Source organism: Callorhinus ursinus, unplaced genomic scaffold (assembly GCF_003265705.2).
Source record: "Callorhinus ursinus isolate GAN/ISIS: 27379988/994484 unplaced genomic scaffold, GSC_fseal_2.0 scaffold58, whole genome shotgun sequence".
NCBI lineage: Eukaryota > Metazoa > Chordata > Mammalia > Carnivora > Otariidae > Callorhinus > Callorhinus ursinus.
The window spans coordinates 125,542-145,495 of NW_027397120.1; the positions used below are offsets into that span (position 1 = coordinate 125,542).

General features: G+C 47.1%; 1 protein-coding gene across 1 annotated transcript; it reads right to left on the reverse strand.

Moving 5' to 3' along the window:
- Positions 1–370: 370 nt before the first annotated feature.
- On the reverse strand, positions 371–11,056 carry CYP2E1 (cytochrome P450 family 2 subfamily E member 1). The gene is made up of 9 exons (XM_025880071.2): positions 10,857–11,056; positions 9,774–9,933; positions 6,269–6,418; positions 5,821–5,981; positions 5,238–5,414; positions 4,631–4,772; positions 3,080–3,267; positions 2,507–2,648; positions 371–1,731 (listed from the first exon to the last, which is right to left on the reverse strand). The coding sequence occupies exons 1-9, from the start codon at positions 11,031–11,033 to the stop codon at positions 1,544–1,546; spliced, it is 1,485 nt and encodes a 494-aa protein (XP_025735856.1). The 5' UTR covers positions 11,034–11,056; the 3' UTR covers positions 371–1,543.
- Positions 11,057–19,954: the final 8,898 nt, after the last annotated feature.

Below are 19,954 nucleotides of genomic sequence, written 5' to 3' on the forward strand. Positions count from 1 at the left end.
TTCATTTTATTAAGGAACACTTATGCAGGACTTTCGGTGTGCCCCACAAGTTCCAAAGACTCTGCATACCTACACTGTCCAGCCCTCATACTTATTGCATAGAGGGGCCTCCATCAGGCCCAACCCACAGATGGGCAGTCAAAGCATGAAGGTCTTGAGCACACAGGGGGCTTTGGTGGGAGCCAACAGGGTGGGGACAGAGTTCTTGTTCCAAATTCCTCTACTGCTTCACCACATTGTTTAGTTCACTGAGCTGATTAATGATTTCCTCATTTCTGCCTTATTCCACACAGATTCCCCCATGAGGCTAGAGTTTTTGTTCCGGGTACAAAGTCACATTTTAATGTTAAGAGATAATAACAGATGTCTGTTGACTTTTCAGACATAGTTTAATCTTTAAATATAGCACATGATGCTGAGAAGTGAGCCCAAAGAAACAACTTCATATTCTAGGGATAGATGGTAGTGGATACATTTTTGACATGGCTAACAAGCTTTCAAAAAATAGAGCTACCCTATGATCCAGCAATTGCACTACTGGGTATTTACCCCAAAGATACAGATGCAGTGAAAAGAAGGGGCACATGCACCCCAATGTTCATAGCAGCAATGTCCACAATAGCCAAACTGGAAAGAGCCGAGATGCCCTTCAGCAGACGAATGGATAAAGATGTGGTCCATATATACAATGGAATATTACTCAGCCATCAGAAAGTATGAATACCAACCATTTGCATTGACGTGGATGAAACTGGAGGGGATTATGCTAAGTGAAATAAGTCAAACAGAGAAAGACAACTGTCATATGGTTTCACTTATTTGTGGAACATAGGAATAGCATGGAGGACATTAGAAGAAGGAAGGGGAAAATGAAGGGGGTGGACATCAGAGGGGGAGATGAACCATGAGAGACTATGGACTCTGAGAAACAAACAGGGTTTTAGAAGGGGTTGGGGAATGGGTAAGCATGGTGATGGGTTGTAAGGAGGGCATGTATTGCAATGAGCACTGGGTGTTATACGCAAACAATGCATCATGGATCACTACATCAAAAACTAATGATGTACTGTATGGTGATTAACATAACATAATAAAAATAAATACAGAAATACAGAAATTCACAAAAAAAACCCAAAGGTATATTATTTTTCCCCTTTTCCAAACTACAAAATAGCATTTGTATTCTTTTTTGTGGACCGTGGTGACTGGGTACTTCTACTTTCCTGGAAGAGGTACATTTACATTACTACAGTCTCATTCACCCTTGATCCAGGGACCCCAACATAGACCCAAGTAGGTCATAGTTTGTTTCAATTTGTTTAATTAGTTTTACACAATCTTTTTTGGACTTCGTTGTCAAATTTCATCTGATGTACGTAACTCTGGAAAGCAGCACCTCTAGCCCAATTTCTTCCCTGTGAAGCCCTGAGTACTTTCACTGAGACTGTGCAGGGAGGGTCTTCCTGGAGGCACCGAGGGGACATGGGGGGAGCAGGAAAACTCCAGGTTTGCATCGAAGAGCCTGGGGCTGGGGTGGGACTCTTCAGCCCGAGCGGGGAATGACACAGAGTTTGTAATGGGGTGGGATCTTGGCAAACCCGACTGTGATGGGATTGAGGTCAATATCCTTGGGGTCAACAAGAGACTTCAGGTTAAAGTGCTGCAGAACAGCGGACAAGAACAGGAACAATTCCATGCGAGCCAGGCCTTCTCCAACACACACCCGCTTTCCTGGAAATGACAGTAGTGCTGCTGAGACTCTGAGGCAGCTTCAAGACACAGCAGCACAGGTAAGGCAGCAGCAGGGGGCGGGGGGCTGTGGCTGTGGGTAAACTGTCACCCTAAAGCAGAATGGACCCCTCCTGCCCCTTGGAAGGAAGCACATAACACCTTTCAGTATAAGAATATCCATGATAGACATATTCAGGGACCAGCCTTCATACAGCTTCTGTCACCAGGATTCAGCAGCATAAACCTACGTGGGGTTGGGAGAGTGATCTTTGCCCAGTGCTCACCCTGACATCTCTCAGAAAAGAAGTAGGGCCACAGCCAGAAGCCAGTGCTCTAACCTTGAGTTATCAAGTTGGTTACATACTTCCCTCCCACCAACCACTGAAGAAAGGCCCTGGAGGAGACCAAGGGCCTGAGAGAGGGCCCTGGGACACAGCCTAGGGAAGGCCAGATGGTTCCATGAGTCCAGGTAACCAAATGTTAGGTTTTGTTTATTAACCTTTGTTTAAAATTATGGAGAATTATGTAATGCAGTTTTGAAAGATTTTCACTAAGTCCTATTAAGTAGAGTTTTAGCACTGGATGAAGAGAAGTATCTGCTATGAAGTAAGAATAATTCATCTCATTCCCAGGACCTCTGGTAAGAAGGTGTCATTTAACCTCTGTGAACAGGGGAGAACACACTTGGGTCCCCCATACAGGTGCTTAACTATAGCGGAGAGCAGGAATTGGGGACAGTTCCCTAGGAAAGGCCCTACATCTTCACTCTTCTTACCTGCGGAAAATGCCTTGAAATAGTCACTATATTTGAACTTTCCATTTTCATTCAGAAAGTGCTCTGGCTTAAACTTCTCTGGATCAGGAAATTCTTGGTTGTCAAACAAGACGGAGTCCAGTGTTGGAATTACAACAGTGCCCTAGAAGGAAAAAGGCCTGTGTCAGTCAAGTTAACAAAACATGAGCTTTCCACTGGGATGCCCAGTGGGGGGAGTCGTTTGCTTAAGGACTAGATGGAAGGCAGTCAGGGCTCTGGTCTAAATGGTGACAAGAGCTCTAATCTCATCAGAGGAGGAGCTCACAGGCTAGATGTTAACTGTTGTTGGTTTCTGAGGTTGGGAAGAACCACAAACCCCAGGCATTGGCCCAGAGGGCCCCTTGCAGATTTTCTCCATTCCTTGGTCATCAGGTCCATGTGAGGACTGCTGGGGAAGCAGCACTCTGTGGGGCAGAACGCAGGCCTGTCACCCACCATTCAGCCACATCTGCCAAAGGATCCTTCCTTTTGGTGGGTTAGCTGATGGGCTGGCAGGGAGGTGCTCATGGTGTGCACTCCAGGCTCATATCTGACCTTGGGGATGACGTATTCTCTGAACACCGTGTCCTGGTTTGCTTCATGGGGCAGGTTGGAGGGCAGGAGGTCGATGAATCGCTGAATCTCATGCACCACGGCATCCATGTAGGGCATCTCTAGCCTGTCCTTGATGGCAGGGATTCGACTTGGCCCAATCACCCTGTCGATTTCTTCGTGAAGTTTCTCTGCCAAGATATGAATAGAATAGATGTAAAGGATAATTGCCAGACTGGCTCGGCACCCCTCCACCCAGCAGATGCTTATGGGAGCACTCTCAGCAGTGCTTTGGGGTGTCCTGGATACTTTGGATCCACAAATGCCAATGAGAGCCACACTCTGTGAGGTTATTTAAGTCTCTAACGCGTGTTAGCCTCTAGCTGATCATAGCTAATCCAGTTCTTGACATTACACCACAGGAGTAGAGAATAACAAAAAGGTCTTAGAAATTTCAGTTGAAGGGAAATCTCTGTCTTAATTATGACCCCAGGCTGGTTTATTGCAACCTTCAGGAAGTGTGGAGGTGAAAGACAGGATGGAAACAGATACACGTGGCCTTCTGCATGAAGAACGAGGGAGCACCAGGACTAACCCCCAGGCTGGGCGACCCTTTCTTTGACAAGTTGCTGGGATAGCGATACATTGAGTGAATGACAAAATTGTGTACCATGTGGTTCCCAGGTAAAAATGTAAAACACGTCCAGTATGGCTGGTATGCTGATACTGAACAAACATTAAATGTATGAAGTCGAGCACAGAGATGACACAGTCCTGGGACAAGTCTGGGGGGGCAGGCAGGGGTCCCAAGGAGGGGCTTTGGCAACCTGTTTTCAAGAGCCCTGAAGCAGATACTGCAAAGGCTAACACATGTTCCATTTGGCAGTGGTGTAAGGGTGTCAGTCATATTTATTTTCTTTTTCTCTATATTGGAGATTACTCATAATTAGTCATGTAAAAGTTTTTCAGTCTAGTTCCCCCAGTACAGACTGGTCAGAAGTTCTCTCAGATCTGTGAAAGGCTTTGCTCCAGAGACTTTTGGCTCCTTCACCCCTCACCCTCCTGTGAGACAGAAAATGCAATGGCTTTGGGGTCAGATCTGATCCTGAACAGGTGACATTCCACATCCCTGGGGGAAATTACCTCATATCCCAAAACACCTGCCCTAAGAGCACAGTGTATGTCAGGGCTCACGCTATGGCTGGCACATAGCAGGAGCCAAATTATTATTAGCAGCAACAGCCAGCATGCCTCGGGGTAACGGGGCTCCCTGGAGCAGGGCCCAGGGGCCTGGCCGCTAGCCATGAGGACACCCTCTCCCTGGAGCAGGGCCCAGGTGTGAGCCAGTGGGGTGTGAGGAGTTGGTATTCAAGAGTGCCAGGCACCCATCATATACAAGAACACGTCCACTGAATTCATGCAGTGATCCCTATGTCACTGCCATGAGGATTAACAAGCAATGCCAATTTCCATTTTGCAGACAGAAAGCTTCACCCTAAATGCTCCAGCCTGACAATCCATGGCCCCAGAATCCTTGCTTGCTACTTGGCATACCTTCGATCTCTGGGTATTTCATGAGAATCAGGAGCCCATATCTCAGAGTGGTGCTGGTGGTCTCTGTACCCGCAAAGAACAGGTCAGCCACGGTCACAGCAATATTGTCCAAGGTGTACCAAGGCTCTGCACTGTATCTTTCCTGCAGATATTAGAGACAGACAGGGACTCCATAAGAAGATGTCTTCAGGTGGATGAGAGACCTCTGTCTCCCTCAGGTGTGCATGAGGGTATCCCATGGAGACATGATCGTCTCCATGGCACAGTTAGGGAAATCAAGGCTCCCAGAAAACCGGCTACAGGCTCATGCACCCAGCCCCACAGCCACTGAGGGCTCCTCCAAGAAAGCCGTCTTGCTGGCCAGCACCATGGACAGTGTGTGGTGTTTGAGTTTGGCCAGGAAGGCTGGCTGTGTCCCCACACCTTTAGGAGTAGGTGTGATGGTCATGTGAAGCCAGTGTGAGTTCGGACCAGGAGCATCAGAATGTGCTCATGTGGGCCCAGCAGTGTCACAATGTCAGTCTGAAGCATGCACGTGCATGCCCCCACCCCACCAGCAAACACATCTCCCTTCATGGAGTCTGTGGAGCTAGGGTCTGCACGGTACCTTCCGCAACTCCAGGAGCAGGCAGTCAGTGAAGTCTCGGAGGCAGTTGGGGTCCAGCGACTCCTGGTGCTCCTTCACTCTTTCTGAAGTGTAATCTTTTATTTCAGACACATTTTTAAATACTTTTCGATGGCTTCCAGGCAGGTAGTGCAGATAGCTTGGGAACATGTTATAAAGCTAGAAAGAGAGAGAGAGGGAATTTCTATTTTTTTTTTCCAGATGCAACATGGTTTTGTGTACTGGGCTAATTATTTTCTCCAACTTGAATTATGGACATCATATTGTATTATTTAGAACATTTTGGCTCACAGTATCTTTTTGGCACCTCATTGTGGGGTGTGTGAGGTCACGTGTTAATGGGGTCCTGTTTCAAAGGGTAAAACAGCCTCCCGTGGTCAGCAAGGGAAACATCAGGCCCCATCGATGTTTCCAGAAGCAACATCCAGGCTATGGAGTTGCACAAGCCCTGGCCGTCCTCTGGCTTTTGTGGGCCTATCTGCCTGTCCCCCAGTTCCTGCCCTTGTCTTTTTCCTAACCTCAGTGAAGCAACCCCGGGCAGGTGCAAACTGGGGGGGGGCCTCACTTGGAGCCAGTTCGTGCTGAGCAGGCAGAAGTTCTCATTGAAAAGCCTCTGTATCCTCAGACCTGTCTCATCCATGTAGTCAAAGTGCTTGCAGAAGAGGATGTCAGCGATGACGTTGCAGGGGGCAAAGCCCAGGAGAAAGGTGGGGTCGAAGGGCTGGCCTGGAAGACAGGGGAGCGGTCAGGGCAACTCCCACCCACTAACAGTTTCCAGCACCTGTTAGCTGTCATCCTAAGCACCCCCGTAATTCTACGAGGCTTGTGGGAGCCTACTGGGGGTCCCTATACTTTCCAGTTATTCCAGATGAACACACTGGACATGGAGAGGACCCTGAGCTGCAGACAGTGTCTGTGGATTAAGGCAACCCTCTTGGTGCCAGCTGGGCCTCACGGGTCCACCAGGGCTGCCCCCCAGGCTGAGTGTGCAAGGACCTGGCAGCCACACGCACCCTGGGTGCCCCTGAGCGCCTCCAGCAGGAAGGGGATCTCCCTCTGGATTCGTTCCTCGTTGCCACGTTTCCCCATGCCATAGTCCCGGAGTATGGTCAGGGAGAGCCGCCGGGTGTCCTTCCAGCCTGGTCCATTGTTGAAAGTAATCCCTAGGGAAGAGGGGACAGCAGAGGAGTTACTGCAGACCCCCTGGGGCAGAGTGACAAGGCGAGCAGCTCCAGGTGGGAGGGACCCAAGTGGCAAACTGTCCAGCCTGGGCACCCAAGCACTAGGGCTGCCTGGTGTCCAAAAGCTTGACTGGTACCCCTGAGGCTGGCTTTCCACCTGACATTTCACTTCCCCCAGTGTTCTTCACACCATCAGTTTACTGTCTTTTTCCACTTTGCCCGGAGTCTTTACACATGAAACAAAATCACAGCTGCCCACCAAGAGAAAGCCTCCAACCCCTTTCCCAGAAGCTCTCCCATTTCCACTGGTTTCTAACCTCCACACTACAAATAAAAAAGTGTCCTTACTAAAACCTGAGCTGTCACTCAGCTCCCAGACTCTGCCAACCATCGGATTTGGGAAGACCTCATGGACATCCCTCTTGGAGGTGCAAGCAGAGGTCTGAGGAAGGCCGAGGCATGGCATATTCTAGAAGGAAGTCTGGTGGGCCTGAGAGGTACCAGAGGTGTCACATGAGGGGGAGAAGGGGGACCTGGAGCTGTGAGATGGGGGGCAGGAGGGACCGGAGGTGTGAGATGGGGGGGAAGAGGGACCGGGAGGTGTGAGATGAGTGGGGGGAGGAGGGACTGGAGGTGCGAGGTGAGGCGGGGTGCGAGGTGAGGGGGGGAGGAGGGACCGGAGGTGCGAGGTGAGGGGGGGGAGGGGGGAGGGGGGGTGAGGTGAGGGGGGGACGAGGGCGGCAGCACAGGCTAGACTAAGGTCTAGTTCCACCCTGAAGGGAACATGAGGTAGAGACAGACAGGTGGTCCCACCACGTGGTCCGTAACTGGGTGTAAGTGCTCGGAGGGTACACAGCACCCAGGGCCATACTTAGAGGTGCTGTTTGCCAGGTTAAACACACAGCTAGGGATGGTGTTTGGGGGTCCTGCATCAGGTCTGTGCATGCAGAGCTTTGGATTCCTGCAAGATGCTTTGGAGCCTGCTGGGTGGATGTAGGGGACACAGCTGGGCAGCCGGGGAGGGAACCCAGGGCATATGTGACCATACTCCCGTGTGTCTGTGGGATCCACGATGGTCTCAGCAGGAGGGCAGCCTCCATCTTCCAGTGCCTGCAGCAGAGGGGTTGACCCAGAACACAGGGCAGACAAGCACACACCAGAGTGTGTGCACTCAAGAGGCCAGAGGACACAGCTGTGGGCTGAGGACCCAAGAAGCTGGCAGGGAAGGCAGGAAGAGGGCGTGCCTAGTGGGCCTTCCCAAATGGCTGTGACATGGGGACTGGGGGGGACGGACAGGGAGGCAGACAATTCTAAAATAGTATCGGGAAGAATTGTGTGGCAATGGGAAGGTGGAAGAAGCCAGAAAATGTGAGGAGAAGACAGAGAGACAAAGACAGAGACAGAGAGAAAGAAACTGAGAGAGACAAAGACAGAGACAGAGAGATAAGACAGAGGGATAAAGGGGGAGACAGAGAGATTGAGACAGAGACAGAGAGACAGAATGACAGAGACAAAGAGAGACAGAGTGACAAATACAGAGACAGAGACAAAGAGACAAGACAGAGGGATAAGGGGGTGACAGAGACAGAGAAACAAAGTGACAGAGAGACATATAAACACAGAGACAAAGAGACAGAGAAAGAGAGAGGAACAGAGACAGAGAGACAAAGAGGGACAAAGAGGGCGACAGAGAAACAAAGAAACAAAGACAGAGACAGAGAGACAGACAGAGACAGAGACAGAGAGGGAGATCCCAGAGGAGCCAAGACTTTGGAAACCAAAACAGGCTGAAATGGAGACAGTAATGCTTCTGGGTCAGAGCCTCATAAACATTCACCGAAACGAAATTTATTGAAATTAACATGGGCCCTGTGCTCAATATTATGCTGATAATTAACATCTGCACGATTATGCCTGGGGAATCAGAGGTATCCCATTTATAGGGTCTGGCTACATGGGACATGTGAAAATAGGACTTGGGAGCCATAGGCAGGACAAAACCCCCTTGAGTCCAACGCATGGAATGTGAATATGGCCCTTGCCTGGCTGCATTCAGGGGCCCATGACTTGGACCATGAGTGGCAGATAAGGGCTCCCTGGAACCAGGATGGAGCTCCTTAACCCCACAACTCTTGCTCTTGTGGTGCAACAAAGCTCCTCTTGTGTTAATGACAAAGACTGAGGAAGTTAACTTTGTTTTTGACAACCCCAAAGGAGTAAAAACCCACAATGTCCAAGAAAGAAAACGAAATGCCATTGATAGTGACAGGGTATGACCTTGTGAATGTAGATGGGAATAGGGGATGGCACCATAAGAACAGCAGATGCAACTGTAAGCATGTCAATTTGAAATTTCTGCATAAAGTGTATACAGGTTTTCTAGAGATTTGTCATCAAAGTTAACTTAGAAAAAACTAGAGGCTTCTGCATTTTGTAGGGTAGATGGGACACTGCTTTATTTCTAATCTGCTTTAGAATCTCATTAAAACGACAGTGAGCAAGTGGAAAAGAATCAGTGCACAGGGTCAGGAGACAGACAGTGGTGGGCAGCATGCTCACAGGGCTGTGAGCTGGAGGAGCTGTGAGCAGGCGCCCCCATGGGCTCCAGGATGTCCCAGGAGACACAGGAGGTAGGCGCTGGAGTCAGGAGTCTGGACAACACTCAGATAAACATCAGATAAACACTCAAACCACCAGATCCCTAATACAAGGTAACAGGGCATATTCTAAATATGGGAAGCCGGGGCTCAGGAGACATGGGCTGCAGAAGAAAGAGAGGTGACACTGGCAAGACGGAACCATGTGGAAGTCCCTTTGTGAGCTGGGACTGCCGTGCTCAGAACAGCGCAGGTTGGGTATCAGAGGTCTCCAGGTTTAGAATGTGAACTGCAGCTGACCTAAGCCCCACAAACAAACAGGGTGCCCAGTGGGAGTCAGTGCCTGATCTTAGGTGAGGGGCCTCGGAGCATGGAGCACCAACACCCAGAAGCAGGTGAAGCTGTCAGTGAGAAGAGCTCCCCAGACTGAGGCCTCAGGAGGCTGGAAGGTCTGCGGGAGGAAGGAACAGCTCATCTGCTGGAGGCCTTTCCCCTCTGTGGTATCTCTTTATAAACACATCTGTACTGCTGGTCAGAGTGTAGGTGCTGGAGGTCCTGTTTTTTTGGCTACAAGTCTGTGATAGTAGCTTTCAATAAAGTGTATACTGAGCACCTGAACTGTTGAGGGTCTCTTTACTCTTGTTTTGTTGTGCTATATGCTATGTGGTCATCAGCCCTGGTATTTCAGAACCTGGCTCCCACCCCACCATGGGGGGCGCGCTCTGAAAAGCACGGCTCACCTCTGTCCTTGTGCAACTGGAACGCAAAGACTTCTCCTCTGCCAGAAAGGTCATTCTTGTGGTCAAGCAGAGCTTCCTTCACCGCCTTGTAGCCATGCAGGACTACGGTGCGCTGGGAGCCCAAGTACACGGTGAACACTGGCCCATACTGCTCTGCCAGCTGCAGGGACCAGCAAGGAGCCAAGTGAGACCACTGGGAACTTAGGAGGTGAGCCAGGCTTAAAACCCAAAGTTGTTGACCAACACAGATGGATCTGGGGAAAGACAGTCATTGTCCAGCCTGACTTGGGAAGACCCTTCCCATAGAGACTTTCTTCTGCAGGGAGAAAGGTTCCGGCATACCTGGGCTCCTGGGCACAATCAACTTGGTGGGCTGACTCCTGTCCCTCCCAGGAGGATCCTTTGCCAACATCTGCCCTATCACCCCCACTGTTTGCTGTCCCCAGTCAAAGTCCTAGACCCCAGGGTGCTGCAGGAGGGCCTTGAGCCAGCACTGTCCTGACCTCCACAAGCCCAGCCTCCATGGTGCACAAAGTACTGTCAACATCTCCCTTACCTCGAACATTTCCCACACATATTAGGTGCCCTATAGCATTCTTTTATTAACTCATGTAATAGATTTAGCAACTCATTCAGTTTTCAGATTTGTTAGCTCATTCACTGTTCACAACAACTGTAGACAGAGGTACCACACAGGTTGGTTGACACCACTTTTCACCCTGTTCTTTGGTGTCTACAGTGTGCATCTGATGTAAATGCATGGCCTTCCTTACACTGCAGGGGTGAACAGCAGCAGCCCCAGACACACTGGCCTCACCAAGCCAGCCAGTGACAGAGCATTTAACCCATGGCTCAAGCAGAGGCTTCTGTGGCCAGCCATAGCCAATGCCCACTCAAGGGCTCCATGCCCACACTGTACCACTAACTAAATATCATTAATATCACTCTTGGATGCTACTGTTAAGTCAGTTCACTCATAACAAGCTGGTATTGAATAACAACTTGTCTGACAATAAATTGAATGCAAACATACTACATCTAACCCCTGAATTCTCCTCCCCTAACCAACAATATTTCTCTTACCTTGGTGAAAGATTTTGGAATATTCTTTAAATCCAACTGAAGAAGATTCCCTATAATGGGCAGTGGAAAAGGGCCAGGGGGCAGTTTCCAGCTGCTGTAGATCTGCTTCCAGATAGAGATAAGCATTAGGGTGGCCATCCACACCAGCAGGGCAACTGTGATGCCCAAGGCAGCCATGGTGCCCTTGGGGTCACTGCTGACTTGTGGGAATGCTCTGAAGAAAGGCAAAGCTTTTATAATGCACCCTCGGGAAGGAGGGTGACCAGCCAACCAATGCCATCTTCCTTTTCCTCTGGCCCAAGATATTAGTTTATTATTAGCTACGGTTGGCCATCATTTCAAAAGCTGATTCACATAGTGGTTGCATCCAAGAAACTCTATCCTGGCGCCCACCTTATGATGCTCAGGTTCTGTCAACACTGGATGCTGGCACTTGCACCAACGTCAGCAAACACAGCATCCAGGGAAATACCACACCAACCCTTGGCTCAGAAGATCACACTGGTTTGGACAGGAGGATTCAGGTTATGTTTACAAGTGTAGTTCGGGGGCCGGATCTATCTAAGGCAGAAAGAATTATGTGCTGATGAGTGTCTCCATGGCAGACTGCTGGATCTCATGGTGCAAGTCTCTTCACATCTGATCAGGTTTGCCTAAGCAGCCCCCAGGGGTACCTCAATCACCAGCAGTCAAACTCATAGGGCCAGAACAGGAAAATTCAACATCTGAATTCTACTCTACTTTGTCAAAGCAACTGGCAAATTCAGAGGAGGAAAAAAAAAAAAAGAGTTGACCTATTTTGAAAAAGTTACTACCTATTATGAAAAGGTATATTTTATTGTAGAAAATTAGGGGATAATTATTCTTTAGAATCATTTTTGTCAAATTCTAAAAAAATTACATTAGCATTTTTACTGGAATTGTTTTAAGTCAATGAGTTAATATGAGCAGACATGCTCTCATGACGTCTTGCTTTTGTTTACCCACGAACACTGCAGGCTCCACAGTCTGCACCTTCTGCTCACCATTAGTCCACATGGGACCCTCCACCTACCTGTTAGGGTTGTTTCTAGGTATTTCGCAGAGCTTTTGTGTGCCTGTGTTTAGAATGAAGAGAATGTTTTTCATTCTGTCTTCTAATTGGTGATATTAGGAAAGATCTTAATTTTAGGTTGTAATTTTATACCTTTATATAAGTAATGCATTTTTGTGTTAATGGAAAATAGGATAAAAGATGAAAAAGTAAAAATCACCTTCTATACTTTTATTTATATGAAAATGAGGCTGTACTCCATATACCTAATTATAACCCATTTTTTTCTCTCAAATTATTAGCAACACAGGCAGAAGTGCAGCCATGTTACTTGTGTTTTACTTGTTAACTGTCCCACGTTGTGAGGGGGTGTTGATCTGGCAGGATTTTGGGGGGTCTTGGCTCCTATCTTATGTGCTGTGCCCTGTGAGCTGGAGCTGACAAGGCTGGTTGGGTTGTAGACCCTGTGAGGGAACTGACATGGTGGGTTGGATTGTAGACTCTGTATGAGTTGCACTTGACCTTGATTTCCCTTCCAGGAGCTAGTGTGGAGTGGCAGGGCCCACTCCTTGGGATGGGAACTGTGCTGTCTGGACCCTCTACCCTCTTCATCTGCCCTGCCAGGCTCACCTGGGTGAGACACCCATTGGGTCTATGCACCATTTCTCCTGTTTGCTTCCCCTCAGGCTCTCATTCAAGCCAGGGTGAAGACAGGGTGTGTGTGAGGCAGAGCAGGCCTTGTGGCTCCCATTGGCTGAGAACAGCTGCACCTGTACACTTTTCCTGAGGTGTACATGTTGAGGAGGGAGCCCGAGGGCAGGTGCTGGTGAGCCTGGACCTCATAGGGGTGCAGCTGTGCTCTGGGGCTAAGTCCCACTGTTCTAGGTCCTCTGGCCATAATTCTGTTGGACACCCAAATAATATCAAATTCTAAATACAGGAATACATATCTTTTGAAAATAGTGACATTTTTGAGTACGTCTTTGCAGAAGCAAGGCCTTTTTATTTGTCTTGCATCTTATTCAGTTGCCTGGACCTTCTAGGACAATGCTAACAAATGGTGATGACAGGGATGGTCTGACAAGAATGAGATCGTTCTGCAGGCTTTCCATCACATCTATTGTTAGTTGTTTGTGGCAAAGACTCAGTCACACCAGAGCCCCCTTCTTGTTTCTCTAGTTAACTAAGAGTACCTAGGATGAGTGTTGAGGTGATAAAATAGTTTTGTAATGGAGATGATCCTGTGATTTTTCTCCTTGGGTCTGCTGGATGGTGCTGGATGAAGACATGGTCTCGTGACGGTACTCACAGCTCTACATCACAGCCAGTGTTTTCAAGGGGTGACTCTCTTTTCACATGCTGATGGACTCAACTTATTAATAATGTTTTAGTAGTTTTGTATCTCTATCCATAAATAAAATTGGGCCACAGATTTTTATGTTTTATTAGGTTCTTGCATAAGAATTGTGCTAACTCAAGAAACAATTGAAATGCCCGCCATCTTTCTTCTGTGTCTGAGATACTTTAAACCCTCAGGAAATTATCTAGACTTTGAAATATTGTTAGAACTCACTAGTAAAACAACATGGAGAGGGGTGCCTGGGTCAGTGGGTTAAGCATCTGCCTTCAGCTCAGGTTATGATCCCAGGGTCCTGGGATCAAGCCCCACGTCGGGCGCCCTGTTCCGCAGGGAGCCTGCTTCTCCCTCTCCCTCTGCCTCTCACCCTGCTTGTGCTTTCTGATTCTCTGACAAATAAATAGATAAAACCTTAAAAAAAAACATGGAGAAGCTTTACTGAAGTTAAACAATTATTTATAAAGATTAACAGACCATCTTAATTAGGAAAGTAAAATATGTTCTTTGTAACAAATTCAAACAATACAGAACTGGATAAAGCAAAAAGTGGGAGTCCCAGACTCTCCCTACAGAGGGAACTTTCCCACTTTAAGACTCATTAAGAAAGAAAAATTGCTACCAATTCTTTTTGGCTATCTCTGATTTTTGTTATACTTATTGAAAGATTTCTTTTGAGGGCATCTTGGTGGTTCAGTCAGTTAAGCATCTGCTTTCAGCTCAGGTCATGATCATGAGTTCCTGGGATTGAGCCCCATGCCAAGCTCCCTCTCCTTCTCCCTCTGCCATTTCTCCTGCTCATGCTTGTGCACTCTCTCTCAAATAAATAAATAAAATCTTTAAAAAAAGGAAAGAAAGAAAGACTTATTTTACACTTACCTAATTCCGTGTATTAACCTCATGCATACACTTAAAAGGGAAATTTAAAAAGTGCCTTGGTTACAGTTAACTTAAAACAACTTCCTGTGTGCTGGTATGGCTCCAGGTAGGAGCCACACCTTCAACACTTGCAGAATTAGCAGTAGGGAGTTGAAATAAAGTCCTACGAGAATAGCAGAGCCTTCTTTTTAAAAAGGCTGCCTGCTTAAAATCAACAACACAGGAAACAACAGGTGTTGGCGAGGATGCAGAGAAAGAGGAACTCTCTTACACTATTGGTGGGAATGCAAACTGGTGCAGCCACTGTGGAAAACTGTATGGAGGTTCCTCAAAAAAATTAAAAATAGTGCTGCCATATGATCCAGCAATTGCACTACTGGGTATTTACCCAAGAAATACAAAAACACTAATTCAAAGGAATACATGAACCCCGGTGTTTATAGCAGCATTATTTACAATAGCCAAGCTATGGAAGCTGCCCAAGTGTCCATGGACTGACGAATGGATGAAGAAGATGTGGTCTATATATACAATGGAATATTACTCAGCCATAAGAATGAAATCTTGCATGGTTGAAAGACCTAAACGTGAGACAGGAGTCCATCCAAATCCTAAAGGAGAACACAGGTAGCAACCTCTTCGACCTCAGCCGCAGCAACTTCTTCCTAGAAACATCACGAAAGGCACAGGAGGCCAGGGCAAAAATGAACTATTGGGATTTCATCAAGATATAAAGCTTTTGCACAGCAAAAGAAACAGTCCACAAAACCAAAAGACAACTGACAGAATGGGAGAAAATATTTGCAAATGACATATCAGATAAAGGGCTAGTATCCAAAATCTATAAAGAACTTATCAAACTCAACACCCAAAGAACAAATAATCCAATCAGGAAATGGGCAGAAGACATGAACAGACATTTTTCCAAAGAAGACATCCAAATGGCCAACAGGCACATGAAAAAGTGCTCAACATCGCTTGGCATCAGGGAAATCCAAATCAAAACCTCAATGAGATACCACCTCACACCCGTCAGAATGGCTAAAATTAACAAGTCAGGGAACGACAGATGTTGGCGGGGATGTGGAGAAAGGGGAATCCTCCTACACTGTTGGTGGGAATGCAAGATGGTGCAACCCCTCTGGAAAACAGTATGAAGGTTCCTCAAACAGTTGAAATTAGAGCTACCATTCGATCCAGCAATTGCACTACTGGATATTTACCCCAAAGATACAAATGTAGGGACCCGAAGGGGTACGTGCACCCCAATGTTTATAGCAGCAATGTCCACAATAGCCAAACTGTGGAAAGAGCCAAGATGTCCATCGACAGATGAATGGATAAAGAAGATGTGGTATATATACACAATGGAATATTATGCAGCCATCAAAAGGAATGAGATCTTGCCATTTGCAATGACGTGGATGGAACTGGAGGGTGTTATGCTGAGTGAGATAAGTCAATCAGAGAAAGACATGTATCATATGACCTCACTGATATGAGGAATTCTTAATCTCAGGAACAAACTGAGGGTTGCTGGAGTGGTCGGGGGTGGGAGGGATGGGGTGGCTGGGTGATAGACATTGGGGAAGATATGTGCTACGGTGAGCGCTGTGAATTGTGTAAGACTGTTGAATCACAGATCTGTACTTCTGAAACAAATAACGCAACATATTTTAAGAAAAAAAAAAGAAAAAGAAGAAGATAGCAGGAGAGGAAGAATGAAGGGGAGTAAGTCAGAGGGGGAGACAAACCAGGAGAGATGATGGACTCTGAAAAACAAACTGAGGTTTCTAGAGGGGAGGAGGGTAGGGGGATGGGTTAGCCTGGTGATGGGTATTAAAGAGGGCACATTCTGCATGGAGCACTGGGTGTTATGAACAAACAATGAATCATGGAACACTACACCAAAACAAATTATGTAATATATGGTGATTAACATAACAATAAAAAAATTAAAAAAAAGAATGAAATCTTGCCATTTGCAATGACTAGGCTGGAACTAGATGGTATTGTGCTAAGCAAAATAAGTCAGAGAAAGACAAATGCCATATGATTTCACTCATATGTGGAATTTTTTTTAAAGATTTTATTCATTTATTTGAGAGAGAGAATGAGAGAGAGAGAGCATGAGAGGGGGGAGGGTCAGAGGGAGAAGCAGACTCCCCGCTGAGCAGGGAGCCCGATGCGGGACTCAATCCCGGGACTCCAGGATCATGACCTGAGCCGAAGGCAGTCGCTTAACCAACTGAGCCACCCAGGCGCCCCAATCATATGTGGAATTTAAGAAACAAAAGGGGAAAGGGGAAAAAAGAGAGAGAAAAAGACAAGCCAGGAAACAGACTGCTAACTCTAGAGAACACGCTGATGGTCACCAGAGGGGAGGTGGGGGGGAGGGGGAATAGGGGATGAAGGTGTGCACTTGTGCTGAGCACCAGGTGATATATGCAAGTCTTGAATCACTGTGTTGTACACCTGAAACTAATATTGTACTGTATGTTAACTCTACTGGAGTTAAAATAAAATGTAAATATATTATAAATACATAAAAAAGTAGATGTGCCCACAATGCTACTAACAGCACAGAGCACAATATTATGCAGGAAAACCACCACGAACGTTGACAGCTCAGATGGAAGATGTGCTTCCAAAGAGTTGTACCTGAATGACTTGTCCTGGATACAAACCCCTTGTCAGATATGCAATTTGCAAATATTCTCTCCCATTCTGTGGGCCGTCTTTTTACTTCCTTGGTGATGTTCTCTGAGCACAGAAGGTGTAAATTTTGATGAAGTCCAATTAATCTATTTTCCTTTTTGTCATTTGTGCTTTTGGTTTGTATCCAAGAAACCACTCCTGAATCTAAGGTCACACAGACTTACTGTCAGGTTTTCTTGGAAGTCTGTGATACACTTTGGGGTAAGGTTTTTCATGGTATGAGATACGTCTCCAACTTCATTTTTTTGCTCCAACACCACTTGTTGAAAAGACTATTTCAGCAGTGGAGAGAGCCCAAGAGTGCCATTAGTCTTGTCAAAAATCAATCGACCACAGATCTGAGGATTTATTTCTGAACTCTAAATTCTATTCCATTAATCTATATGTCTGTCCTTATGTCATTGCCACACTGTCTTGATTACTGTAGCTTTGCCATAAGTTTTTGGGTCAAGAAGTGAGTCCTCCAAATTAGTTCTTTTTATTTTTTTTCTTGGGTTGACTCATTTTTTAAAATTTTTTTATTATGTTCAGTTAGCCACTGTATAATACATCATTAGTTTTTGATTTAGTGCCCAATGTTTCATTAGTTGTGTATAACACCCAGTGCTTATCCTAACATGGCCTCCTTAGTACCTATCACCCTGTGACCCATCCCTGACCACCTTTCCCTCTGAAACCCTCAGTTTGTTTCCCGGGGTCCATAGTCTCTCATGGTTCATCTCCCTCTCTGATTTCACCCCATTCAGTTTTCCCTCCCTTCCCCTGTGGTCCTCCATGCTGTTCCTTATGTTCCACATATGATTATGATAATTACCTTTCTCTGCTTGACTTACTTCACTTATGATAATCCCTCTAGTTCCATCCATGTTGATGCAAACAGTGGGTATTCATTCTTTCCAATGGCTGAGTAATATTCCATTGTATATATGGACCACATCTTCTTTATCTATTCATCTGTTTAAGGACATCCCAGCTCCTTCCACAGTTTGGCTATTGTGGACATTGCTGCTGTGAACACTGGGGTGCATGTGTCCCTTCTTTTCACTTTTTAAAGATTTTTTTTAGCTATTCTGAGTCCCTTGCATTTCCACATGAATTTTCAGCTTGTCAATTTCTGCAAAAAAAGACAACTGAGATTTTGGTAGGAATTGAAATAAATCTGTATGTCAGTTTGGGAAGGATTGCCATCCATATTAATTTTCTGGGGCCGCTGAAACAAAGCACCATCAACTGGGTGGTGTAGCAACAGATATTTATTTCTCACCGTTCTGGAGGCTACACAACCAAGACCACAATGTCTGCATGTTTCTCCCTGGTTTACAGACCACCACCCTCTTGCTGTCCCTTCACATGGCCTCTCCTCTGTGCACAGGCACCCCTAGGGTCTCTCAGTTCTTCATCACCCCCACTTTAGTTCATTTGATTAAAAAATCTCCTATGCTCAGCCAGGCTTTATGCGGAGAGGGTGGGCTGCATGAAGGGGCACGTGTGACCACCCACTGAGTCTTCCCTCTGAAGATGGTTGTCAGGCCATAGTGCTCCTTGACTGCCTTCCATTATGCCATTCTCTTCAGTGGCAAATGCTGTGGGGGAAATAGCTTCCGTCAGGATGACTCAGTGTCAAGAGGGGCAGAGGGAGAGGGAAAGGGAGAATCCCAAGTACACTCCCCAATGAGCATGGAGCGCAATACGGGGCCCCACGCAGGGTTCGGTCTCACAACTTTGAGATCATGACCTGAGCCAAAATCAAGAGTTGGTCACAAAGACGGCAGAGGAGGAGGAGACCTGGATTTCGTCTGGTCTCAGGAATTCAGCTGAATAGGGATCAAACCATTCTGAACACCTAAGAACTCAACAGGAAATTGAAGAAAAGAATCGCAACAACTCTCTGAACAGAGAAGCGACCACTTACTGGAAGGTAGGACGTGGGGAGAAGTGAATCCGAGGCAATATTCGGGAGGATAGACGGCGGGGGAGGGGGCCTCTGTCAGCCGCTTCTGGCAAGTGATGGAGCCGCGGAGCACAAAATCAGAACTTTTGGAAGTCAGCTCCGCTGAGGGACGTCGCTCCAGTGGCTAAGCGGGGGGTGGAACCCTCGCGGGACAGTGTGGTCTCAGGACCCTCGGGGTCACAGAAAGACCGGGGGTGCCTGAGTGTGGCAGAGCTCCCAGGTATCAGAGCGGGGAAGCCGGCTGCAGAGACGGAGCTGAGGCGCGGGCTCTCAGCTCGGGGTGGCCATAAACTGTGATCGGCGAAAGAGTCGGGCCACTGCTCCTCCAGCAGGGACTCAACAAGCGGCAGAGCCGGGGAGACTCCTCTTCCTCCCCGGAGAGGAGCAGCACGGGAGCGCACCGCAGGGATCTGCTGGGTTTGGAGACTCCACACAGGGTCGGGTGCCAGAGATACAAACGCTCGATCACAGGCCGGGTGAGCACGGAGAGCGGCCGGAGACCGGGGACACGGGAGTGACTGCTTTTCTCTGGGGGTGCACTGAGGAGCGGGGCCCCGAGTTCTCAGCTCCTCCTGGGCAGAGATTGGGAGGCCACCATTTTCACTCTCCCTCCAAAGCTGTACCGAAAGCTTCCGGGGAACAAAAGCTCCCGAGAGCAAACCCCAGCAGATTGCTTAGCCCGGACCAACAAGGGCGGGGCAATTCCGCCTCCGGCAAAGACATTTGGGAACCACGGCAACAGGCCCCTCCCCCAGAAGATCAGCATGAACAGCCGTCCAAGACCAAGTTTACCGATCAAGGAGAATGGGAGAACTCCAGTGCTAGGGGAATACTGCACATAGAATTCATGGCTTTTTTACCATGATTCTTTAGTCTTTCAAAGTTAATTTTTTTAACTGTCTTTTTTTTTTGAATTTTTCTTTTTCCCTTTTTCAACCAACGTCTTATCAATCCCTTTTTAAAAAAACATTTTTAATTTTGATTTTTAGAGTCATATTCTATCCCTTCATAGTACTTACCCTAATTTTTGGCATATATATATAAGTTGTTCTCTCTTTAAAACTTTGAGATACAGTTTCATCTAACAGATCAAAATATACCCTAAATCTCTAGTGTATGGTTTTTTTCTAGTCTCCTGCCTTATCACATTCTCTCCCCTTTTC

What these genes read in the sequence shown, in the direction of transcription:
- CYP2E1 (XM_025880071.2), bottom strand. Translation starts at nt 11,033, where the DNA reads ATGGCTGCCTTGGGCATCACAGTTGCCCTGCTGGTGTGGATGGCCACC. An exon ending in GGCGCTCAGGGGCACCCAGG is followed by an intron (nt 5,982 to 6,268) that starts GTGCGTGTGGCT and finishes CCTGTCTTCCAG; the next exon opens with GCCAGCCCTTCGACCCCACC. An exon ending in TCAGCACGAACTGGCTCCAA is followed by an intron (nt 5,415 to 5,820) that starts GTGAGGCCCCCC and finishes CTCTCTTTCTAG; the next exon opens with CTTTATAACATGTTCCCAAG.